The 27,213-nt window shown below is 38.0% G+C and overlaps 1 protein-coding gene across 1 annotated transcript in view; it reads left to right on the top strand.

The window, feature by feature from the left end:
- Positions 1–27,213, top strand: part of antxr2a (ANTXR cell adhesion molecule 2a) — a 41,738-nt gene that overhangs the window by 1,155 nt on the left and 13,370 nt on the right. The window contains exons 2-16 of the mRNA XM_060883090.1: positions 1,877–1,948; positions 3,788–3,859; positions 4,204–4,285; positions 4,575–4,679; positions 4,767–4,835; positions 5,220–5,300; positions 7,593–7,653; positions 7,783–7,878; positions 8,952–9,021; positions 11,294–11,372; positions 11,614–11,709; positions 14,783–14,827; positions 14,983–15,078; positions 16,580–16,744; positions 17,556–17,636. Of these exons, the coding sequence (XP_060739073.1) occupies positions 1,877–1,948; positions 3,788–3,859; positions 4,204–4,285; positions 4,575–4,679; positions 4,767–4,835; positions 5,220–5,300; positions 7,593–7,653; positions 7,783–7,878; positions 8,952–9,021; positions 11,294–11,372; positions 11,614–11,709; positions 14,783–14,827; positions 14,983–15,078; positions 16,580–16,744; positions 17,556–17,636 (1,270 nt within the window). The remainder of the gene's footprint in view (positions 1–1,876; positions 1,949–3,787; positions 3,860–4,203; positions 4,286–4,574; positions 4,680–4,766; positions 4,836–5,219; positions 5,301–7,592; positions 7,654–7,782; positions 7,879–8,951; positions 9,022–11,293; positions 11,373–11,613; positions 11,710–14,782; positions 14,828–14,982; positions 15,079–16,579; positions 16,745–17,555; positions 17,637–27,213) is intronic.

Here is a 27,213-nt window from a genome sequence, read left to right as displayed (position 1 = left end):
CCAACATCAAATAATAAACAACAAATAAATAAATAAACAAACACACATTATGAATCAAACACAATCGCTACACATGTTCAATGATAACAGTTGTTATTTAAAATTATTACAGTAATTGTAAAGAGGAACCGGTCCTCTTCTGCATGAAACCGGATAGTATGATTATAGATGACTCTTCCTCAATTGTATAATGTAATGTCAAACTGTAGGATGTTCATAAGAATCCCAGGATGTGCACAGGACAGTCTTTATGATTACAGGAGCAGATCTTAGGACAAATTCACAGGATACAGCTGAGATTTTCCACTGATACAAGGTCATAAACTGTGATGTTATGCCTTTTGTCAGTGGATCTCTAGCTCCTTGTATCTAAGGACCTTTTTAATTGTTAATTGTTAACTAAATTCTAATTCGACACAGTAGAGATTTAATGTGTGAAAAGAATCTAACATAGGCCCAAACTGATATAACTGAGGCTGATTTTTATAGTCATTATAGTCTGATTTGTTTTGCTGTTCATGAGATTTTTATTTAATTCTCTTTGATTTAAGTGACCAGTCCAATAGGCTGGAAGAATTCTAATAATTATCAATAATAAATATAATGAATATGAATATAATTTGATAACAGTGAGTGGTGATGTCCAGCACCAAAACAAACGAACACAAAAACCCCATGAACTTGCAGACTTCCTAGTTACACTTCATGGACTCCACTTTGAAATCCATTGCCTTAGGCTACAAGTGTTGCATCATGAAATACTGTGATGTTTGCCAAAATATTCAAAAGAGAGTTGTTGTTGTCTTTTTTCCAAGAGAAATAAAACAGAAAACTATCTGTATTATCCTGACTTTATGAAAGGTTATGAGCAGCCTAAAAAAGGGGTCAAATTCTTTAATACTATTCCAGTTGTAGCAAATCTTTTGCCTCTTTAAGGCCTTTAGCTCAGTTGTAAACACAGCTAAAGGCAATAACTATAAGGTTTAACCAGATTCTACAGTTTGCACATGTAGCAGCTTTTCATCTTTCTATAAATCGCTCCCTAAAGGCCGCTGTTGCATAATTGTTTATGATTGAGTGATAAAAAGTTTTGTAGTCGTTTTAACCAAGTGTACAAAGCTGCTGTGTGTTAACTTGTTTGGATTTTTGCCAAGTTATATGAAAGTTAGTAGTAGAAAATCCAAGGGCTTAAAAATGATACAAAAATCCTTGCATTTCAGTCTACAGAAACTCCTTTGACCAGATACGGTTGTGAGGAATTCTTTATGCTCTTGTTTGTTTAGGTCCATGATTATCTTTATTTCCTTATCTTGTAACAAACGTTGGCTGGTCACCACCCTGACATCAGGGAAATTACAAGATGAAGGCAAAGATTCAGTCTACTCATGAAGTGAAGACAAATATTGTTCACATGTTTATAAATATCTCTCTAGAACTCTCTAGAGAGCTTCTCCATTATACTAATAACATCCTCAGGTTTTGTTTAGACTCATCGATTAACAGTAATACTTCTGCATTATGGTTAATGGTGATACAGGCCTCACGTATCCCACGTTAAACTTGCACTGGTTTTACGTTTCTACCCGAATGTTAACCAGTCCTTAAATAACAATAGTTTTTGCTTAAGAGACACAATGATCCAGAGGTGAATTTCACATAAACAACCACATCAAAAAACTGTTTTTCCATTTCCGTTTTGCTTAAATATACAGACAGCTTACACTTCCTGGTGTTTATCCAGTTCTAGTTATTTGCAGAATATTTGACAAGATGAATTTAAGCTGGTAATTCTGGTGGCTTGTGATGGCCTGACACCTTACTTAAAAATATATATCTATGACCCCCTTTGACTTGTGTTTTATCTTCTTTATTACAGGTCGGGAAGTGTCTCGACTGATTGGATCCAGATCTATGAGTTTGTGAAAAATCTTGTAGATCGATTTGTAAGGTATGAAGTCTTTTATTTATTTATTTATTTATTTATTTATTTATTTATTTATTTATAAGAAAACTTGAAAGCAAATGCAAGACTAATTAATTATAGTGCAGCTAACCACACATCCGGCTTGGAAAGGATTCTGAAAGGGGGAGGGGGGTTTGAGATATGAAATAAACAAAAAAATAAATAAAAGGCCTGATGAATGTTGAACTTACGTAACGTTGACTCAATGTATGTGCCAGTACAGACGGTAGCGACCTAGCCAGAAGAAAGCAGTCTGCTTGAGAAAATAGCAAAGGGAGCAGGTGGGAGTGGGTGGCAGGGAGGCTCAGTCTTCTGGGCTGCGAGAATGGCCATTTGCACCAAAACCTTCCAACGCCACACTTATCCCTCACACATAACGGGAGGAGAGGCAGAGAATGTACTTTAAGGAATGGCGCGGCGAGAGTAGACCAGCACAGTCTGCGCTTGACTTTGACACTCTTCTGTTGCACCATGTGGAATCTGCTGGCCCTTTTCCTGTTCCTGCTGTCTCGCTCTCTTTCACTCTCTCGTTGTTTCTTTGTTCACTGTTAGATAGACCAGCTGTATCAAACGTTAATTAAATCATTAGTCCAAAGAGGATTTGCTAGGAGATCCCTAGTCCCCTAGTCGCCTCAGTATTGTACGACAGAAGTCTCAACAATTCAGCTGTGAGAGCGCATTTGAAGTCTGAACTCAATGACGCAACCTTCAACTTGCTCAACTTAACAATACACTCACCAGCTCTCCTCAAGTGTCTGTGACTTAATCACACACTAAAATATTGAAAATGATGATTGATGTTTTTTGTAAGTCGGGGTTGCCTAGTTGAGCATATTGGCTATGTTTTCATGAATAATCTCATGTGGGGGATGATTGCAGGTTGAATGTGTCAGCGAAGTGCGAAAAAGCGGCACCTCTCCTTATGCTCATGAGTCCTGAGACCTGACTAGCTGTGAGGTCTGAAACCCAACATGTTTCAGTTCTGTATTAGCTTTAGTGACAGAAGGTTGAGAGAAAGCCCAACTGCTTTATGAGCTAGGGCAATAATCAGTAGTTTGTATGCAGAATGTTACTGTTTATTCTTGTCTAGTTCTTATGTAGAGAAAGACGTTGCATATAAAAATGATTTAAGGGACATATAATACACTGTAATGATGCAACATGAAGTTATGGGCTTTATTTATGAGCTGCCATATATATATATACATATATATATATATATATATATATATATATATATATATATATATATATATATATATATGCAAAAAAAAAATCAACACACAGCAGTTGTGTGTTTTGGATGTGCTGAGTGCAGGGTGAGTCACTCAACATGTTTCTGATTAATCACTTACTTCCTCCTGAGGGGATTTTTACAACTATGTCACATCCTTTTATTAGATGGTCATACTGGCATCTTATTCATAGCACTCTGTTGAGACTCACCGGATTTTAAGCTGTGCTCGTGTGTTGTCGTGACAGAGGACTGAAGGCCGACATATTTAGACACACTACTTAAATAATTATATAATTATCTAATTGACTAAATGTTAGGCAGCGTATCAGAATATATCTCTTCTAAACTCTTTTAGCCATTAAGTTCTGTTTGGTTCACTTGGAAGTGGAGCGATATATGATTATTACTACAACCTAATTTTACACTATAAAATTTAATGTGCTTGACATCATTTTGCTATTATGCAATTTTACTATTACATATAACAGAGATTACAGTATATGTTCAGCTCATTTTGCTTTGAGCATCAAGTTGAATTATGCTTAAATTGAGTATTACGTGTTAATTATGTTTATTTCGCATTTCAGCCCCAATATGAAGGTTTCGTTCATTGTTTTCTCATCAAGCGCAGAAGTCATTTTGCCTCTCACTGGAGACAGGTACAGATGTGCTTGAAATATTACTCTGTAATGCTCTACAGACTGCAGAGGGTTTTATGTTCTTTGTTTTCCAGCCATAAAAAAAAGCACAATGAGCTACAACTGTTCTAAAATGTCACTTGTTTATTGTAGATACCAATATGATTATCAAAAAGCATTTATTAATTCATTAATTTATTTATTCAGCATTTCTTATGATATAATTTAACATTTATTTGTATTATTTTTGTATATTATTATTATTATTATTATTATTATTATTATTATTATTATTTTAAAATTCAGCATTTCCTCTACAAATTCTATGCAACTAAACATTGGATTTAAATATTTATACATTCCAGGGCACAGATAGAGAAAGGCCTAAATGCACTGAGTAAAGTTATACCAGCAGGAGATACATACATGCATGAAGGAATTAAAAAGGTAAACGAGAATATGTACCTTCTAATATTATCAATATCTATGTGGATGTTGAAAATATTAGACTGAAAATATATTCCACATCACACATCGAAAACTGTATCCAATATAATGTAAAGTAACGTATTTGCAGAACTGAGAACTGTGGTGAAGTTTATTTTACTGGAAAGCATGACACATCATGCTCTAACAATACTGTTCACATTCCAGATAAGTGTTAGCACACTTGGATCTTAAACTTGTCTACTTACTTTGTATTATTTTGCACATTTATATGTCTCGTCATCTTTAGGCGGCTGAGCAGATAAAAGAACAAACCAAAAAGTCTTCAAGCATCATAGTTGCATTGACAGATGGGAAGCTTGCTGTATATGTCCATGATCTTACTGTAAAACAGGTAATTTCAGGTCATTTATATTGCTGTGACAATGAGTTTGGTGATACAGTAGAATGTGACACCATTTTCCCTTGTGTCTTCTTGCAGGCAGATAAAGCAAGGGAGTATGGAGCTCGTGTATATTGTGTGGGTGTTAAGGATTTTGACAAAGATCAGGTAAATAAAGCTTTGTTTGTTTTATTGTTAGTCTGAAACACACCCATTCTGATTTATACGAAATGTTCTCTTCTGCAAACTGTGGCCCTGCTGTAAACAATTGATGAAAACTAACCCACAACGTTGTGCTCAAAGACATTCCGTTTGTGCATGATGCTTTTGAAAACTTTAGAGGAGGATTTTGTGGTAATATTTTTAACAAACACTTCTTTGGTCATGCACATTTGAATTTGGTTATTTTGCTGAGTATCAACTTTTGTTTAGTTGCTTATACAACCACTGATCTTTCTTCCTGTGTGAAAAGACAGATATTGGAGTGGTTGAAGTGGAATGCTTAGCCATGACCAATGTTACTGTTTTTTTTCCCTATGTTTGTGCCTGCAGCTGGCTATGGTGGCTGATAGTCCTAATCAAGTCTTCCCAGTCAATGAGGGCTTTAAGGCTCTCAAAGGAATTGTAAATTCGGTAAGTTACTTTATACATCTTATACATGTCTGCGTACTTCAGATTCCTCCCACAGCCAAAGACATGCATTTTAGGCTGACTGGCTTTTATAAATTGTCCGTGTGTGAATGGTTATGTTATTGTGTGTGTGATTGTGCCCCAGTGGGTTACAAGTTAGAATTACAAACCATTTGTGACACAATGGTTAGTAATGATGCTTTTTGGCTTTTTGAAAGCAGAAGTACATTTGATTGCAACTATACTGATTTCCCTATACTTCCCTATACTTATCCGAACTACCTCGGGTCACGTGGAGCCTGTGCCTATCTCAGGCGTCATCGGGCATCAAGGCAGGATACAACCTGGACGGAGTGCCAACCCATCGCAGGGCACATACACTCTCTCATTCACTCACACAATCACACACTACGGACAATTTTCCAGAGATGCCAATCAACCTACCATGCATGTCTTTGGACCCGGGGAGGAAACCGGAGTACCCGGAGGAAACCCCCGAGGCACGGGGAGAACATGCAAACTCCACACACACAAGGCGGAGGTGGGAATCGAACCCCAAACCCTGGAGGTGTGAGGCGAATGTGCTAACCACTAAGCCACCGTGCCCCCTATATATTTATTTATTTATGTATATATATATATTATAATATATATATATATATATATATATATATATATATATATATATTTATTTATTTATGTATATATATATATATATATTATCTATTTTTGTTCGAAGAAGTCCATTTCAGTTCCAGTTTCATGTAAAGCACTGTACTTTTATCAGATGTGCTCTGCTGCTTTATTTTAAGAGATTTACAGATAAACCAAACTCTGGCACAAGGGTACTACATTATTCCACTACAGTAATATAATGATGTATGAATGAGGCAGATTGTGTGCTCTAATGCACAACATATCTAACTAAAAAAATTATTTTGTCACTATAATTTACAAGACAGTGTTTGCTTTATCATAATTTATTGAATATTTTGTTAAAATGCAATACAGAATATTTCCATCATGTCCAGTCAACTACTAGCTAAGCCAATTTGGCAAGAGCGAGGTATGAGCCTTATAAAACAGGCATTCTCCAGTGATTAGTAATCCTGGAGGTTGGGATAGTTGGCCTCATGATGCTCTGTGCTCAGATTTCTAGGATTTGAGATCATCTGTGCAGCTTTGCTTCGAGAGCCTACAGTAGATTCAGCTGTGATTTCTGCAAAAAGTTGATCTAGTTTAAAATTTTGCTCCACTCATGAATTTAAACAATGTTGCTAGGGTACTAATATTTATATTCCATTACCAAGTTGAGCAGTACATCTCCTTTTGCATTATGAAAGTTATATGGAAGGAAGTGTTTTAGTGTATAAGTGTAGTAGTAAATGTGAAACTCCTCAGTGCATCATTTGGTGTAATTGGCTATAGATGTTACTTTGCTTTTGCAGACACAGCTTGTTTTATATATAGGCATCATCTGTTCCTATTTTAACAGTGAGAGAACTCTTTTAGTGAGCACTGCATTTTTATTACAAGCAGTAAATATGACCCCACCTAAAATAACAGCCCATCATACCTATCTATGCCTATTTAGAAGCGCTTCCATTCCAGACGTCATCTTGTTTTCAGGCCTTTCCTCAGGCAGCAAGAACAGCTTAATACTTTCATCAACATCTAAACTTGTATACATGTCAAACTGGAGAAATAAACTCCACAACCTCTTTGATACCGCACTGGAGACTTGATAATAGAGTAACTGCGGTATCTTTAGGATCCGGCGTCAAGAATAGATGATGTTTACTTCCCTGCTCTAATGATGGGATTGTTTATCATATGTCATATTTAATCAGCTCTTTTTATACTCTCCCAGCACTTCAGACTGAAGCCCCATCTCCAGCACCGCTCGTTCCAAACACCATATATTTTGGTTAATATTGTCTCTTTGCCGGTCGTGTACGGGGATTTGCATAGTTTGTCCTCCGTTGATTTATATGGATGATAGGAGAGGTGACTGTAGGATCACATGGGCCTTTTTATATGGTAATGTCAGCCTGGAGTCTCTAATAGAGCCGAAGGCGGCCATTGGGGGCATATCAATTTTCCGTAACAGCCGACATAGTTCTTTCTTTGCTGCAGCGTATATGACAGTCATCTCATTGATCCATATAGAGCTTAGCATGAGCAATGCCAAAGCCCTATCAGATGTGCAGTGGTGAGAAAAAAAACAGTGCAGAAGAAATTGAGAGCATGTACTTATTTAGACAGATGGTGAAAGATGGTGTTTTTGCCTTGCAGATCTTAAAGCAGTCATGCACTGAGATCTTAACACTTGAGCCGTCCAGTGTCTGTGTGAATCGTAAGTATCTCGAGTCTTCCTGTTACTACCAATGACCATGTGTGTTTATGTGTGCGTGCATGATTCTTTTGTGAGGTCAGCTCTTAGGTGTGCATCTCATTATATCTTCATCTGGTTAACATACCACAGAGTCTTTTAACATGGTCCTCAAGGGGAATGGATTTATGCAGGGACGAGTCCAAGATGGAGTCCTTTGCAGCTTCCTGGTGGATAGTCAAACCTACAGTGAGTATAGACAATCCCAATCATCTGCGTTAACTCATCATTAAAAGTTATTTAGTCCAACATGATGCATTCTCATTCAGAGAGACTATCATATGGTAAACATACTGGATTTTGTAAGAGACTCATGCATGAGTTGGGACAATAAGTTATAACCAACTCTGATACCCTAATCTATAACATACTTAGTGAAATTACTTAATTTCTTATATGAACAAATTGTTTATATCGTAACCTTTTTAGCAAGCCCACCAAGCGAATGGACGCTCCAGTGTGTTTTGCAGTCCCAGCAAGTTATTACAGACTAAGGGAGACAAGTGGTCATAGTCCAGTCCATAGTCAGGGTCATATACAGTACTTCCTAATAAAGAATTAGGAAGTAGTATAGTGTGAGATATAAACAGATTTGAGTCTAGCTAGTCTATCTTTATTTTCTCTCTAAGTGACATCTTGTGTGTGTTGTTCTGGTGTTCTTTTTTAAACACATACCTGCAACCTTCTGATTATAGAAAATCCCTTCTGTCATTTGTTTATGCTAATAAATTGCTCTACTATTAGCTCTACTATGTGCTATAGAGACAGAATCTACATGTGTTACACCACTATGAAAGACGCTGCTATAGCCAAATTAAAATTTGAGAGTCAATTGGAAAAATAGTGTCATTTGTTTCTTGTTGTTAAAACTACATGTTTAACTTGCAGCTAAGAAGAAAAAATATATATATGGAATTATGGGATACTAAAACGTCATGTCGTGGCCATTTACAGGAGCAATTTCTCATATATATTGAATGAATCTGTCTCAGTCCTGTGCACATTTGATGTTAGAAGCTTCAAGTAACACAATTAATTCTGTTTTAAAAATGACATTTTCAGTATAGTCCCACACATCCTGACAGAACTGACAAATCCTGGCACTGGTTCCTGGCCTGCTCTGATTACGTCAGTAGTTCTACTGAACTCATTGTCACTGTCAAATTTTGTAATGTTATACATATGGGACTGACATTATTATGCAGCTAGTTTGGTCTAATATAGCACCAGCAGTTAATACGTTTTATTTCCTTTTTTTTCAGCTGAGAAAGCAACCACAGTGCAAGATGACTATGTGCTGTGTCCTGCACCAATGCTTCAGTATGCTGGACAGTGAGTATTTGAAAGAGGATGGTTGAAATGACTAAACTGAGTGTAGTTGGAGTATTAGTTAATAAGCTGCACTATGTATTGTTTGCCATGTGGACATCTTTTCAGCAAATGACATGTTTGTCTGGAATCCTGAATGCACAATACATTCAAGATTCCTAACACTGTTAATGCATTAAGTATTGCTAATGAAATATTATTTTTTCTGCCGTTATACGAGCTGACGATGACTAGGAGTCCCAAGATGTTAATGTGGAACTGAGCTTATGCGGAAACTTGTACCTATAATGTAGCATGTTATAACACTGAAACCTCTGTATGTGAGCACTATTTAAAGGGTTTGCTTAATTAACTCTTGGCACGCAACTATAACCCCATTAAGTAGTTAGCAGCTATGGGCGGCGAGTAAACACATCTGGCAGAGGGCTTTAAAAGGATGTGCGACAGATGCAGTGATTCCCTTTTCTATGCTCCAATTTAAATAATTCACTATGCCCTGACAAGTGTATTCACATACCACCTGCATCTTCAAGTGTAGAGGCAGTCCCAGTCTACCTTTTCTCTCTCTCTCTCTCTCTCTCTCTCTCTCTCTCTCTCTCTCTCTCTCTCTCTCTCTCCCCCTCTCTCTCTCTTTCTCTCTCTCTCTCTCTGTGTGAGCGTTGTTAGCCCGGCCTCTCCCTTATAACACTAAAATTTAAAATAAAAAAAATTGTTTACAATTTTGTTTACAAAAAACAAAATAGTTTTGAATATCTCATATAGTGAAATATGTTCAATTGAAATGTATCTTGAACTCAAACATCCTATGCCAGACTGTTGATAAAGCACTTTATAACTAGGGACTCATGCGATTCTGAAGGTCCTTGTAGTACAGGAATGAGAGGATGAGAAACTGGCAGTGAGTTTGGCAGCAGTGCTACAGTTAGGGTTGCCAGGTCTCAGCAATGTTTCCAGCATCTTAAAATCTACACAAAGACCTGAAATCAGCCCAGAGAGATACTCATGTTTTTTGTGTTTTGCTTAGTCTTAGTTTTTTTTTTTTTTTAGTTTTCTTTTTTTTTAAGTGGGAAAGAAGTGCACCATGGTGTGCACATATTTTCGGTTCTCAGTTTTTGCATTACAGCCATGATCTATTTCATAATCTTTATGTTCTTAATCTAGCCAAAAAATCCCCCATTTTTACTGTCTTGAATTTTTCCTACCTATAACCATGTAAAACAATCCCAATTTCGGATAAAAGCACACAGTGGTGGTGCAGAAAAGATTAGACCAAGGACCTGATACCTGGTTATGAACTGGAGTAGTGCCAGCCTGGTTTCCTACAACACGTATGACTTGATAGAGGGATATTTCTGCAACAAGGTATATCATCTCTCAAGGGCACATATTAGAAACTTCCTAAAACATAGGTCCTGAGAAAAGATGGATGATTGAACATCTGAGAAAGATATTTGCCAGAAGATTCTGTCTCCATGGATTTGATTGGAGACATTTGGAGCTACTCTCTCTTTCAGTGTCCACATATCCAGCTTGATTAACAATCTGCCTAAAATTTGCGCGTATCGAGTATGTCAGCTAAATTAGCCTCTCCTCTGTTCCATTCAGTAAACGCATCTAGTTAACATGCATGAACCTTTTTAAGGATTCTTGCAAGCCACCGAAGCAATTTACAGCCATAATAAAGGCAGACAATTCAAAAATGTTTGAATGCTGCATTAAACCAAATTTTGGAGTAAATGTTTTGGATTTATGGATTACCATGCCATAAAAAAAAAGTTCAAACGAGTTGAAATACATCAAGTACAGAATCTAATTTATATTCTATTATCATATTATTGATGGATTATAATATATTATAGCAAACTCTGTGATATTTTTGACACGGATTGAAACCTATTGTACAGAACAAGAAGGTTTTGGCTTGAATTTTTAATTTTCTCTTGCATAAAAGACGTATAGAAAATACAGTGCCGTTTATCATTAGGTACTAATTACATGCACCATCCAGCTTCTTATTTTTCACAAAATAAATCCTTTTTTTTGTCTTTTTGAAAAAAAATCTGTGAGATTGAACAACAAAAAGTTGAAAAGGATAACATTACTGACAAAGTATACAAAGTATGAACATCTTAGCTTGTAATAGTAAGATTTGTTTTTCTATATGTTGTAAATTATGTCTTAGCTACTTTTTTGTCATATAAATTCTTTGTTTTAATGGAAAATAAAAGTATGAAGTCATTTGGAGGACCTTAACTCTTGTTTTGCATTTCTTTAGACAAATGGAAGTCCTTATCAGCTTGAATGGGGGCAAGTCGTTTGTTACTAGTCCTTTCATCATCACTGCTACGACTTGTGTAAGTTTTATTTTGAAGGATGTTAGAGAATGAGAGCGAGTGTGTGAGAGAGAATGAGAAAGCGAGAGAGATTTTGCATTGTTAAAAACAAATGGAAAATGCATTGTTATGATACTTACTGCACTAATGTAAGAACACTGAGGTGAATGAATAGCAGTGAATAGATAAATAAAAATTTAGAGAGTCCAAATATAAAATATACTGTATAGATGCCACTAAAATTATTTTATTCTTTTATCAGTCGGACGGGACCATCGTGGCAATTATATTCCTTGTGCTGTTGCTCCTTGTTGCTCTGGCTCTCATGTGGTGGTTCTGGCCTCTGTGCTGCACTGTGGTGAGTGTAACAATATCACATGAACATCATACTTCTGACCACTAAGAATCCTCCTCCTGATAAAGCTTTGTGCAGTGATTTTCCCAGTGGAGTATTTTTAATTATTATCTCCTCTCATTTACCATGTGGCCTCCTGTTAGCCTTCTCTCGTTTAATATTCTGATCAGATCATCATTCTATTTTTTTCATTCTATGAAGTAAGAACACAGCAGTGGATTTTTCTCACTTCTTAATTTGCTTTAAAATCAATGTAGCTATCTTGTATGTTCATCACACAAGATCATCTCAAGATTACTTGGTTGGTGAACCTAGCCCACTTGCGGCTACAGCTCACAGCCTGCACCCGCATCTTCGGTTTTTGTGTGGTAAAAAAATTGCCACAGCTACACTGCAACAATAGGAGGAACCTGCCCACATCCTGTATATCTCTTATATGTCAATGTTTCATAAGGCGGAGCTTAGGCTCGTTTCTTGTGGCAGGAAACAAAAAGAACCGTTTGTGGCAGTTGTTCAGTGAACAAATTATACACCCTTTGGTATAATTTATTGGTTAAGTCAGCGCTAATCATGGTGTGTTCAGTAGTTTTATTCCTCTTATAACACAGCATTAAGCACATTAATGTACATGCTTGCACGTATAAAACAATAAAAAAGCATCTTGTTGTAGAGACCACAAAATTGCACACTTTCACATGGTAGATGCTCACATTATGTGGAGTGTCAGGCATTCAAGTCCCTCTCAATTACTTTTCACTAATAACCTACGATTTGCCATAAAGCCAGCACTACTACCAGAGCCATGCTGTTCTAGGAAACTAATCAACACCTTTATTTTTCACCAGTTGAGAAATTCAGTTGTGTTGTAGTCTGTTAATGGCATTATATACAAAAATGCTATCAAAAGAAAAAAAAAAATAATGTAATGGCGTGGGTGGGGAAAAAAAAATCAAACCTCAAAGAAGGAAATAAGCAACACTTCAGAGGCTTAACCAGGGAACTATACAGATGGCACACTGTGGAACTATAGCAATCGAGCGTCACAGCAGCAGCTCAAAATGATATGCGCCACCTCTCTTTGAGAACCTGGTGGGAGCTCATCCAGAATGAGATGGAAGCATATTTTGGAAAACCAACAAAGGCATTAAAATGTAAACCCCCTGCAGCATGTCTGGACCAGGCTCTGCTTGTCTTAGTCGAGGAGCTGCTGCTCCCTCCATCAGGGACCTCCGGCAGAAGAGAAGGGCCATGTGTGCTTTGTTAATATTTAAACTCAGCCCTGCCAGATTTTCAGCAGTCAGATATGTTCAGAAGCATCAAGCCATCCTCCCCCGCCCTCCTTCCTTTTCCCATTTTTCGTGGGATATTCAAGGCTGCCAGATTGGAGGTCAGTTTGAGAGTGGGTGTAGTGAGTTAGCCTTGATTTTTGGACTTAAAGGCATATGCAAGGCCAAATAATGTTCTAACATTTGTAGTGTGAAAGAATTAAGTCTATACATGAAAAAAAACACGGGAAGTTTTTCCTGTTGACATGTAAACAGCATTACATCATTTAGAAATGTCCATTTTACCAAGCATTCCTATAAAATTACATTAGTATTTTCTTACATATAGGTTAAGTTTGCGTTAATGCCTCATTTCTTTTTGGAAATGTGCTAGCTGCCACATCTGCGATAAGTTGAAGCCAGGAAACAGCTTGAAAAAGCATGATGTGTAAAGAAGAGAAACCAACAGATTATAAACTTCAATTGGACAATTATCCCAAAGCCATATGGGATTGCTGCCTGCATGACACCTGATTGGTTGATTTCGCAGTAGTGGCTTGTAGCCACTCGGTCTAGAGTCAGATGGCTAAGTATTTAGTGATTTTGAAATTTAATTACAACGCTGCTTTTCCGAGGGTTTTTGTCTGTTGCACATCTGTCCATCAGGTATTTGAAAACCTAACAGCCCAGGGTGTGATTTGTATAATGCCTTATTTATCCCACAATATGTTACAGAAATAAAAATCTCTTGCTTAATTGCTCAATAAAAGAGTTAATCCTTCAGCCAAAGGTTCACCCTAAAATATGTTAATTATTGCTATGCAGAGCCCCCACCGGTGCATGTTCCCGGGTTTGCCAACAGTCAGAGTGTAATTAATTAAGTCTAATTGATCATTTTCCATTAATATAATGACAACATTGGTGTAATGGTATCAGTGGGCTTTAATGGGAATGAAACAGCTGCTTGACCTATGATTTGTAATAATAAGTGAAGGTTTTTTTTTTTCCTGAAAACTAATTTCCTAAATGCGTAACCTCAATGTGGTGGCCTAGCCATCTTTCATGAATAAGGACTGACTCTCTCTTTAGAGGGCATGTGCAGAGTAAAGAGCTGGAAGATGCTAAGAACATATCTGTCAGGAGTCCAATATGTACTGCAAGTTTCAGTCATAAAAGAAATTAACCTTTTGAAAGCACTTTAATGCATTCATAGAGTCATCAAATACGAAAACGTTTCTTTTCCTTGACCCGATTTAACCGTGACAGATATAATGTCACAAACAGTGCTGTAGAAAGACCATTTCCTGTTCATTCTGACAGGATGTGTGTGTAAGCGTGTGTGCACGTGCTTCTTCCTTTCACAGGGGACAAGGCACTCTTCTAACAGACAGGGTCTGGAGTGCAGCCTGAGCCTCCCTTCTGCATATCATTGGAGCTAATTAACTCCTTAGGACTTTATGATTGGGGGATTGCTGGGGAGCGCTGAACCTCATCCAATTAATTAAAAGATAAATGGGCTGCCATGCTCACCCCAAAGACTCCCCTGTCAACAAGTTGATTTTGAGCTTTTCTTTATTTTGCACCAGGGGCCCGCTGTGTTGGTTTACAAGCACAGCCCTGTAATCAAATGTACAAGGAGGTGCTAGGCTCCAGTTGTTCAATTGTAAATCTGCTCCTCTGAGTCTGTGCGAGGGCCTAAGAACAATGTTTCTGCATACTGAACATGTTCATTAGCCCTGATGTTTTATTTCATTATTTCTGGCTGTGTCTGCTATTTGAAAATAATTAAACTGTTGTTTGTTTCATGCCAGGTTATTAAAGACCCACCTCCTCAAAGACCTCCTCCTCCACCACCTGTTAGTACAATAAATAATATTTTTTTCTGGATTTATATTGATTTATTTATGAATTCATGTTAATTGTGTGTTAATTATGGACCATGTATGATTTGTTAGGAAATATGCATTCATGCTATTTCATAATATGCAATGTTTATGCGCTCTTTCTCAAGCAACCAGAGGAGAGTCCACTTGCAAAGAAGAAATGGCCAACTGTGGATGCTTCGTATTATGGAGGAAGAGGAGCCGGGGGTATCAAACGCATGGAGGTAAAAAAAAAAAAAAAAAAGAAGAAGAAGAAAAGGAAATTAAAAAAATCTTAATTAGAAAAATCCCAGTTCTGAGAGTAAAGCATACATCTGGCAACATTGCTTATATTTCTCAGAGCAATACACATGCTAGAACATTACACCAGGTTCTGGAGGTAGACAAAAACTGTACACAAATCTGCCCATCACTATCAACATACAACACTGAACTGAATAAGTAATCAGTTTCACTTCCAATTTCTTCTCGCACTTTTTTTGCACCAACTTCCCGCATTTTGAGCGACTTTTCTCAAATACATATGCATGAGGGAAAGAAGCTCACTTTGCATGCTTCTCTGTGCACAGTGCCTAAATTGTGTGTTTAGCCTCATACAAAACGGCAAGTATTCCTGGAGAATATGACTGAATTATGCTTAAAAATAGACACAAACCTTTAGCCATCATATAGTACATTAGTTTCAAGATGCATAATATATGTATAAACAATGCATGCAAAACTCTTTGGCTCTTTGTGGCACAAATTCTGACTATTCTGGCCTTCTGTTATAGACTGCAAAACTATTTAGATCACCAGATTTTAAGGATTTAAAAAAAAATATCAATATTGAGCAAATGTGTTTTAAATGCATTATTATAATTTAATCCATATAAAAGAACCTCTTTTCAACAGAAGTCTTTTAGATCTAGGACACCTTGACTGACGCCTTTAAGATGACAGGTTCCTGCAAGTTCGACTTCTGCCAAGTCCTATTCTATTAACTTATGTTGATGGTAAAGGTTTAAGATCCGCTGCGCTAGCTTAATGAATTCATCTCACAGACGCCCATCTTGTCAGTCCCTGTTGTTCAGCCATAATGCTCTCCACATCGCTGTCTCCTTCTCAAAAGGAAAGTGGCATTTTAAGAGGTGCTTGCCATGCTCTGCTAGTCTTTCTCCATAGCCCCGTGTAGAGGTGGCGTCTCTGTGATTTCCCTCCAAAAAAAGCTAGGAAACTTTTTCCCAGGAGTCTGAGAGAGTGAGCGCCAGACTTATGGCGTCCTGAGCGCCGACGCTTTTCCTGTTCTTTTAATGCACAAAGCTTTTATTCATCTAGACAGCCCCATCTCCATTTCTGAAGCACTTCTGTGGACCTGGGGAGAGTTGTGCTTAACATCAAACTGTATTCCTTCTTTAAATGTAAAACAGCTAGGGAGACCTGTGGCACGGGGGATATTTTTTCATTGAGAGATCTTCTTTCATTTTTTTTGTTTTATCTTTTTTTTTCTTGAAACTCTTCAGGAAATCCAGAGGTGATACTCAAAATCTGTTTTATATTGTACTAACTTAACCGTCTGTGTGGCCCATTCATTTAAACTCATACCCTGTTTGCAAGATGGAGGATTTCACCACCGTGACAGCTGTGATGAATTAAAGCATTAAAGACATTAAAGTGTTTAACATTCATCAAACATTCTATTTTGGAAGAGCAGAATTACTCTTTAAACATCTGTGGGTGTTTCAGGTACGTTGGGGTGAGAAAGGCTCAACAGAGGAGGGGGCAAGACTGGAGAAAGCCAAGAATGCAGTGGTTTCAATACCAGAAGAGGTGGAACAGCCGACGACCAATAAGCCCAAACCTGCACCTGCTTACCATCAATCTGAAACGAAATGGTACACTCCAATCAAGGTGAGACAATCATACGTGCCTTTTAATTCATAAACATATACAAATACATATATAACTCTAATCCATAATACAGCCACAAATGTCTGAGACACTGATTTCATTTTATTTCAAGATACTCAATCGGACATTTTATTTAACAAATCTTATGTCATGGTTCACAAATGTGTAGTGTTAACATCTTAAGTTACTGGGTACTAATATTTAGTCTATTACAATTAGAATTATGATTCCAAGATGCCATTATTACTTGTGATTTTATACTTTTTTATATATATATATATAAGTATATTTTATACCTTTTTGTATTTATTCAAAATAAATGAATAAATACAAACAACTGACTCATCAAAGAAGCAGCACAAACGTATGTACGTTTTTCTATTCAACATGGCAGACGCATAGCTGCATGTTCAACACCAGCATTACAACATTAACATTTTTGATTTTTTGATAGCGATATGATGTTCTTGAATAATTCCTGTGTTCATGGAATGCCTTTTTTAATCAGGTTGAAGCAGGTTGTCGCCACATTTAATCTAAACGCCATCTCTAAAAAAATGCTTTTAATAAAGTTTAATCAGTTATCACCACACTTCAATATTAGCATCAGCTGTGTTAATTATTCTCATGTCTTAACACCGGACAATGAACCATTCGGTAGTGTGATCACTGGGATATATTTTATCATTGGTAATGTTTACAGTAAACAATCAAACTATTGAAATGAATAAATCTTGTTGAAGAAATATTTTAGGACTGTAAATGCTTAAATATTTTATAGTGAGCTTTTTTTTTTTTTTTTTTAACACAGGGTCGTCTGGATGCACTATGGGCTCTTCTACGAAGACAGTATGACCGAGTTTCCCTCATGAGACCCAGTGGTACAGAAAAGGTAGGCCAGAGAATCCTAATAATGTGTACTGACAACCTACATGCAGAATTCAACATGTCACTGATAAACCTGGAACATGATCATAAATGTGCAGTCTGGTATATAAATAAATTAAAAGACAGGGAAATTTCTGCATACAGTTGTGTGTGTGTGTGTGTGTTGTGTCACATCACGCGAACAGCTGCAAACACTCAGAGCAGGATGACATTCACACCCAAATACGGTAAACTGCTGCAGGGTTTTCTTCCTCTTGCATTTCACATACCAGTGCAACAACGTTGTGCAAAACACAAACGCTCTCCTGAGTGAGATTTCCTTTAAAAGTCTATTTGGATAATCGTTATATACAGAATGTTTGCAAGTGCTGAGATTCTTAACACATCGTCATTTGTGTAACATTCATCACTGTTGGTTTGCTCAGGCTTCTTTGCCAGTAGATAAGATCTTGTACTTGAATTCAATTGTTCTGCTTCGTGTAAGTATTAAAAAAGAACCATTATGAGAAAACACTGTGGAGGTACAATGAGAGATAACTGGAGAGGAATTGAGTGTGGGCACAGGATTAAAAAGAAAAGTCCCACACAAAGCTAAAGTTTGAGCCACTATTCATGACCTTTCTTCTAAACAAAAGCCTAAAAACTCAACAACCCCAAGCAAGCCCAACTCTGGGGAACATTCAGAGCCATTGGAAAACTCTGAACAGGTTCCTGGCACGCTTTTCGAGGCCACAGTTTGAGCGTACTGACTTTAAAGCGCTTCATCAGGTGCACTGTGCCCAGGCGAGCATTATCAAAGCTCAAGAAGTCCCCCGCCTGAAGAGAGAGAGAGCGGGGGCTTTGATGGCCGACAGGAACCCTCCGGGGTCATGAATTTTTCAGTGCTGGATCGCCGGGTTACAAGGACTCATACAGGTGTAAGGAAGCAGGTTGTCGCAGACATCTGTTCAGCTCCTGGACCCTGGGGTCCCTCCCACCATTCCCCTGTTTCTCACTCAACCCCCACTACACACACACACACACACACACACAAGCACACACACAGTGCCTGTAGCCAGACTGCAGGATTCTCAGCAGCTGTAGGTCTTATAAGCAGTCCAAGTACTTACTGGTCTCCCATTTTACCGCCTGAGGGGCTTCAACACCAAAGGTAGAGCGGGAGATGGACACAGCTGCACTGCTGCACTTGCCCGGGGCACAAATAAAGAGATCTAATGCACTTTGACTGTGTTGTTGGGGAGATCTGGGAGCCAGGGAGGCACTTCAGAGCCAACTTAGCACCGTAACATCTGCCGCTGAGTTTTTCCGGAAAAGAGCGGCCGGGGACAGCAGGTAGGGGAAAGCGTCAGCGCCTTTTGAACGGCCGCCTGGCTTTCTTACCCGCCTAAAATCCGACCGGTTCGCTATTGTTTTACAAAGCAGCAGCCTACAAAAAGCCGCTAACAAGCTCCTTTATACACGATGCATTAACATACATTAACCCTGGCGATCTGTCTCAGAAAGGCAAAGTCACCGCACACAAACTGAGAGGAAAGGACTGCTTATTTCAGGGTGTGTGTTTTAAGACTCGTCGCTTCTTAATTCCCTGTTGGTTATGCAGAAGATATGATCAAAATTTCAGTGAAGCTCCATTTCTCAGAAACAGCTCTGTCTAATTCTTCAAAGCTCTCAGCTTTTGTTTTAGTTCCATATAGTTATTATTTCCAGTTCCTGTTCTCATAAATTCAAGGAAAGTGATGCATCCCTTACAGCTACATCTGTTGAGAAACGTTAAGCGCGAGCAGCGTTTCTTTTTCTGTTCAAACAGCAACCAGTCTATTTGTTCAAAGTATACATATAATGTCACTTTAGCGTCACCCCTGTAACCCTATTAAAATCATTCCGTGCATAAACACCTTATTAGCGCTCACAGACTTGTAGCCTCCTAATGGCAGCGTTTGTAACGAGGCGGGTTGCAGTTTTTCAAATGCTAGAAATTTTAACTGCGGACAAAAGTGATCGTGATTCCGAGAATCACGATTTCCAGAGAGCGGGGGTAAAAAAGCAGCCCACTGTGACAGTGTCTTAATTTAACAGCCATCGGTCACATAAACAGTGTGCCAGGAGCATTTTAATTAAGCGACTGCGAGCGGGCAGCGAGATGCAGCCCAGCTCTTGAAGAATGCCATTAGGAGGGGGTGGATGGGTGTTGAAGATGCAAGGGTAGCAGCACTGGCATGGGCAAAGAGCATTTTGGCGGAGGAGGGTAGCAGCGAGAGAGGAAAAGCAAGAGATTAAGTCGCTGGGCTGGCAGGCCGAGTCCCTCAGGTCTCAGACACACATGGCCAGATTGAGATTTTAACACACATGGCCAGATTTAGCCGTGGCAGTGTGTAAGAGCTTGGATCGGGGCATGAGCACTCATAGACAATACTGGACTGTTTGTGCTGTGCCCAGACGAGTGAGAGAACTCGAGTCCTAATGAACTAGCTGGAGCAGTATGAACTGAAGCCTGACAGTTTCAGCAAGGAGCCTCTTAATCAGCAGAGTCACACGCTGTGTCTCAGTGCTGTAAATACGGTTCGAATTTACAAGTCTATGTAAATGCTGTCTCCTTACATCAGCTGTATGGCTTTGCACATTCTTTTCATAAAAATATTTGGTCTTTCATGTTATTCCACATTTTTTTTCCAGCGAGGAAATTAATGAAACTGCTCAATTAGATCCTGATTTTCTCCCTAAATTATTGCATTCACTATTCCATTAAAGCCTTTGTTATGCAAATTAATTATCATTAATTTACTGATTAAATTGGATGACACACTAGGTATTTACATCAGAATAAAGCGAAAAAAGAGAGGGAGACAGCTAAATAGGAAAAGATCTAACAACAGAGACTAATAACTGTTTGTAAATACATAACAGAATATATTACGGGTGTATTATTTCATGACAAACACTATACTAAATGCCGTGCTGTATTAAATATAATGAACTGACTCCGTGATGAACTGAAAGCACTCTTGTTGCGAAAAAAATGCAAATGGTGTTAAGTACCCTAGATCAGAGAGCATGAGATTTCTAATTAACAGGGTAATTGGAATTAAACCATAGCATCACAAATAATGAAGTGTTTCGAAAAGGAGCCAGCGTTAAAGCACAATTACCGAAGTTTGACTCCTCCACCTCTCTCTCTTTCTGTCAGTCTCTCTGTCTTTCTCCGAATCACCTCCGCTCAGCCTCTTTGGCCTTTTATTGCCTTTAAGTAGCTGGTGTGGAAACGCTATAATGGGAGAATTGTGTTTGGGTGTGTGGGGGGAGATCGAGGGAACAATAGGTGTGTTAGGCCTCCTCATTAGCGTTATCAGTGGACGTTTCCAGTTCCCACTAACAAGCGGCATGTCGAAGGCTGACACTTTCATTCAGCCGCTTCGGCCCCAGAAGAGAAGTGACAGCTTTAACGGTGGCAGAGGCTTGCCGATTCTAACGAAATGGCCCCTCGCTCTTTGAACCAGATAAGATCTGCCCCCTCCTTTTATTTCCTATCCGATATATTTCGGCACGCGAACTGCAGAAAAGTAGGGCAGATGTCCGGGCGGCTGGTTGTAAATTTGGTAATGTGCGCCGTGTTAAGCTGCAAGGCTCCCCGCACAGCCAGGCCTGCTGGTAACAGGATTAGACGGGGGACCCCAGTGAGCCCACGTCAGTTTTTGGAAATGTGGCTCTGAGAAGAAGGGATTGAGAAAAGCAAATAGAGAATAAGATGATCTGAGCTATGGGGAAAGAGGATCGAATCTGCTGATATTGACTTCTTAACCACTTACACTTCCTACGAAAAAATTAGCATATTTGTTGTGCTGGAGTATTTGTATTGTTTTATAATGATTTATAAAACATGATTGTTTTTAATTATTACTTTGGAACTAATTATTGTAGAATATTAAAGGAAAGCTCTGTATTCACTATTAGGAATCCTGAGAATAACCATTTTCATGTCATTTTTATTTTATTTTGCTTTTAATATTTATTTTTTGGAAGATTCACAGATCAGTTGATTTTGTTCTTCTGCAAAAAAATTTTTACCAAATATTTTATTTCGAAAGATTTTATTTTTTTATTTGTATCTGTGATTATTTTGGGTCGATACCCACCGATTTCTCCATTGAAGTTCCCTTTTCTCAGTCAGATGTGATGTATGTTTTGATTTCTTTCTTGATTGCAGTGAGACCAGGAATCACGCTTGCGATTAATTCGCGTTATTGTTAATGTCAGCTTTTTTTTGTGGGCCAGTTTGTTGCACAGATTTATGTCTCCATGTGTCAGACTTGCATAGAAATCACACAGCGAATCAGTAATGCATTATAATGCCTTCTGCTCTTCATCTGAATCATTTGAATTATTAATGTGATAAAATGGGAAATATGTTTGTATATATAGATATATAGAACTTTACTATGCGTCGCTTCAAGTATTATTTTCTGCAATAATCCCCAAGTGAAATGAGCTCAATATTAAGACAGAGCATCTAATGAGCATTTAAAAAGCTAGAGAATAATTGTATGAGAGAATCATATTTTTATTAATGTATTTGTATTTTTAGTGAAATAAAATTTTATTCTGCGTTCAACATATCATACGCTCATAAAAATATTACGCAATATATTTATTCTACTTCATAAAATTTTAGAAATACGTTTGTCTTTAAAAAAAGGTGTTTGGAAAATATTTATTTATAAAAAAAATATTTGCAACAGGACTTATTTACAAGAACAACGATGTGATTGTGTGACTCCAGAAGGCAAAATAAATATTTTTAGTGTCACTTTTATTTAAGCAGAAATGACAAATAATATTTGACTTTTTTCTTTTTTAAAACATTTTACAGTACCACATTGTTGACCTTTTCAGCCTCATATTTGGACAGTGAAGCACATTAAGATTGTGAGCTAGATTTTAACTGTTACGCTGCCAGTGGATAGTTTGCTATTAAAAAATAATTTAATTTGCTGAATCTGAATAAATAAATTAATCAGAATAACCTAATCAGATTCAGGTACATGTCCAATTTTGGATGATCCTAATATTTTCTGCATTGATTATTGAAATAGCTTTAAATATGTAGTTCATTGATAATTTATTATGAACAAAATTTTTTTTTAATTAGAAAAATACAAAAAACTTTTATGGGAACACAAAATAAATAAATAAATAAATAAATAAATAAACTATTCTGCCCTTCTAGATCCTTTACTCATTGGGCTGGAATATTATGGTATGGCAAAAAAGAGTTATAAATTTCAAATTATATGGCATTCATCATCATTATGGATGGCTTTGATGCTAATGGTAACATTTTATAATCTAACCTTAATGATGATGTCAACTTTAATGACTTATAGGTCATCCTGCCCCATATATCATTACCGAGTGAATAGTTCGGTCTCATGGACTTTCAGGTTTGTCTGGACAAAAGAGAGACATAAAAAATGGTGCATTGTTTTCTTTCCTGTAATTTGTATTCGCAAGTCTCAAAACAACATGTAACTTGTACTGAATCCCACTCAGTGTGTGCACAGATGCAGATGCTCTCTTGTGGTCTTATTAGTTATATTTCATCAGATGTTCCCATCCATTTGAAAGGCATCTGTCACAAGGCACTGTGAAAAATTCTTTCAGATAACATAAATTATTTAGTTATTTAAATTGCCGTCACTTATTATGTACACATCCGGACCAAATGGCGACGCAAAATCGTATTTTCCACCGCTCTGTCTTTTCGAATTAAGATGAAAGAAACTATCCATGACTGACACCAGTGCTAATTAAGATGTAAAACGGTGGTCAGCAGGTTTCTGAAGGTTACTCTGTCTATACTGAAGAAAGCAATAAACGATGAGGCCACTGATGACATGCGATGCTTTCACTCAGCCTCATGCAAACTACCATTAATGCAGGAGAAGGGAGGGAGGGAAAAGAGATACCTTGCACATTGTCTGTGTGTGTGTGTGTGTGTGTGTGTGTGTGTGTGTGTGTGTGTGTGTGTGTGTGTGTGTGTGTGTGCGCACATGCATTTTTACTCCCCTTAATGAATCTTAATGATACACACCAGGCGCAGTATTAATCTCTTGCATTTGAAGACGACACATGTAACTTCATTGTATGTACTCATAGTTGAGAGTTTCATTTTTTCTCATATTATAAAATGTTTAACCTTAGGAATCTAACATATTTATTTTTAGTGGATAAAATATGACTTATGTACATGATTCATGGATTTTTCTGAGTATCTTCCCTTCCTCAGCTGATTGTAGTGGTCATGTAACAGAACCCCAGCTGTTAGATAAAGGTGTGGGCAGAATTAAGTCAGGCTAGGACTCGGATGTGTGTATGAGTGTGTCCGCTGTAATCGAGTTTAGAATAACTTCAGGAAAGCTGGTTTGTTGTCAGCCGATCAAAGAGGAAGTATTTGCAGTCAGTGTGTGAAAATATAGAAGCTGAAAACAGCACTGTCTGATTTGAGTCATCTTGCAGCTTCTAGAATTGCAATCCGGTCCGGAAATTCATGAGAAAGAAAGAACTTCTTTTACATATTACTGTAAACAACGTGTTTGTGTGCATGCTGAAAACCAATATAAAAGTTACCACACCTTCATCATACATCTTAGCAATGTTTTACTGAGAATATCTAACTGGGGCAAACCGATAAAAACTTTTGAATTGAAAGGAATTTTACTTGTATTTTAATTTATTCATTCCTGCACACTTTAATACTAATACTATCTCTGTTGGCCAAATCCTGCTTAAAGTGTAGATCTTTAACAGATATTAAGCAATTTCTAACAGTATAGTTAATGTTTTTTTCTTTCAATGGTTTTTCTGGGCTATGAAATACATGAACTATATGACAATTTTGATGAATAAATAAATAAACAAACAAACGAATAAACAAACAAACAAACAAATAAATAAATAAATAAATAGGAGAATTTTGAAATAAACTTTTGTAAGGTGTTATTTGTATTGTTTGTGGCTTTAAATTAGGGATTATTGTTTTTATTATTGTTGTTGTTGTTGTTGTTGTGCAGTATTTATTCACACCCCAATTTACCAAAGTAAGAATTGTAAGAATTTTCATAGGTCCTTTTGTCACAAAATGACTTTGTATGGTTTGTCCATCAGCCAGCAAGTACCACAAATTAGACTCGGGGTTAATCGTGTCCAGTGGCATGTCTGCTATCTAGTGAAAACCCGGAGACCCAGACTTGAGCTAAGTGCTCAATCTTGTCCTCATACAGGACTCAGGCTGAAAAGTATTTAAGCAGTTGCCCTTTAACACCTTGTCCATTAGCCAGCGTGCACCACCTACAAGACTCGGTTCTAGCGGTGGCCCTGTTGGTGGCCTCTGTCAGCCCACCTGGGAGAGAGACAGCTGCCTCTGCAGACTCCAGCGCGTGTCAGCCATAATGACTCACAGCTGACACCTCAGCCTAGGCCTTCCGCTTTAGTCTGCCATGTAGCGCATTAGAATAATTACTCCCTGTCATCCTCCATTTAATAGGCGGCCCTCCCCCCTGTTCACACACACTCTCACATTCATGCAGTCGCACTCCCCTCGTTTGCAAACACACACAGGCGCATATACACCCGCAGTTAGACACCCGCTGTTGGTGAATGGTGGCATTAAAACATTGAGCAAATGCCCTTGCCCTGCTTGTCATTTGCCCATAGCAAAATAAATAGCATTTCCCAATAGCAAATTCCATTTAAAGGGAGTGAACGAGAGATAGGGTGAAGCTGCCGCCTGTATTTGGTTCAAGGGGTAAACAAACTGGAATGCACACACACACACACACACACACACACACACACACACACACACACACACACACACACACTTGCAGATAGAGACATTTGCAGTCTTAGCAAGGCAAGTCTGAGGAGGCATCTCATTATCATGACATCTGCATATCTGAATGCAGACTCCGTGCCCTTAGAGGATGTGCGGATGTTGCCATGTTAGCTCTAGTCCACAGTGAGCTACGAAGCAGAGGTGTAGTTGTGGGGTTTGAACTTTCCCTGAAATGTTCTAGGTGCATATTTGTGAGTGTTAGCATAACACACATGCAATGCAGCCGAATATACTTTCAGCGGAATATGTCACCATGTTTTGCATAGCAATTGTTCTATAAAAAATGTGGATAAAATATCAGGGTAATCATTACAACTCTATATTTAACTGTCAAGTGATTTTATTACGTGTATTTCTAAACCTTAAAGCATATTACAGCCATGCACAACAGCGATATATTTCAGTAAGCATATCGGAGAACAGTGCACTAAACATCTCACAACGACAGACCTTCATTTACCAGGTCACTTACAAAAGTCAGTTGGCTAGTTTACTGTATTGGAGATTTTCTGGAGAATTTCACAGCCAGCTCAATTGCCTGCCACAGCAACATGCCTTCCTGCTGATCACACAAGAGTCACTAGCATAATGGCAGAACCTTTGTGTTTCTGATTCTGGAGGTACAGTGAAGGTTGTGGTTGCTTTTTGGCACCACCTACAGGGAACACCTGTTCCTCTTGTGTTACACCCCCTCAGCAGTTTAATACATATGTGTACAGAGACGAGCCTGGATACTGGACAACATCTGGAGTAGTGTACTTTTTCAGTGCATCTCATTTAACCAGCATAGAGCTAGAAATTTTGGTCTTGAAGGAAAATCCCAGGGCCGATTAGCTCCTTTCATGAACTGCAGAAGAATGTGAGCCATGTGTGTTAGGATTTATTGAGCTTCAAGTGACCATATGGATGAGTTCTTTCTCTTTCTTGCTTCAATTAATATTCATTATGGTAAAGGTATAATATATTTATTATTTACATTTTATATCCAAATTCAAACAAGTAGGAATGTAACAACATCAGGGTTTTTAGTAAAAATCCCCTTTATAGTTTGTACATAAGACAAAAAAAAAAAAAAAACAAGAGATTGAAAAGAAGCAGATGGGAAAGAAACCCAGGACTGAAAAGAGTGGAGGTGGAATGTTTTACACTACAACTAATGTGAAGACTGTGGTGCATATTATTTTCCAGAAGGTCAGTGCAGTTGCTGTAATAAAGGTCACAGCACATCTTTGTGTCAAGAGGTGAGCAAAAGAGGCAGGAGTGCACACATCACTATAAACAGTGGAGGCTCTGATTGTGCAAATGAGACAGCTTCAGGTCTAAGTGGAAGTGCCAGTGTCAGAACTACTTACTTGTAATACTAGGTGGGTTTGTATGTACAATAGTCTTTGGTACTGTATAATTAGTCAGACTTAACAACGAGACACAGAAAATTGTAAATACGTTAAAACATGCCAGCAAGCGATTACGTTGTCATACATTCCTACATCCATGTTGGAGCACTCTGTTACCCTCTCGCCAGTGTGTTGTCTGAGCAGCTCAGGTCACATTAACCCAATTCATACAGCCTCATGCCTCCTCCTTAATTTGGCGTAGCCTGGAGCGGCTTCACGCTGCTACGTATTCTCTGCGGCCATGCAGCAATCACGTTATTTACTGCTTAAATTACCATGCGGCTTGATAAGCATATTTT

Source organism: Tachysurus vachellii, chromosome 12 (genome assembly GCF_030014155.1).
Source record: "Tachysurus vachellii isolate PV-2020 chromosome 12, HZAU_Pvac_v1, whole genome shotgun sequence".
In the NCBI taxonomy this organism is placed as follows: Eukaryota; Metazoa; Chordata; class Actinopteri; order Siluriformes; family Bagridae; genus Tachysurus; species Tachysurus vachellii.
The sequence above is the reverse complement of the archived record's forward strand: the minus strand, read 5'-3'. Positions and strand labels throughout refer to the sequence as shown.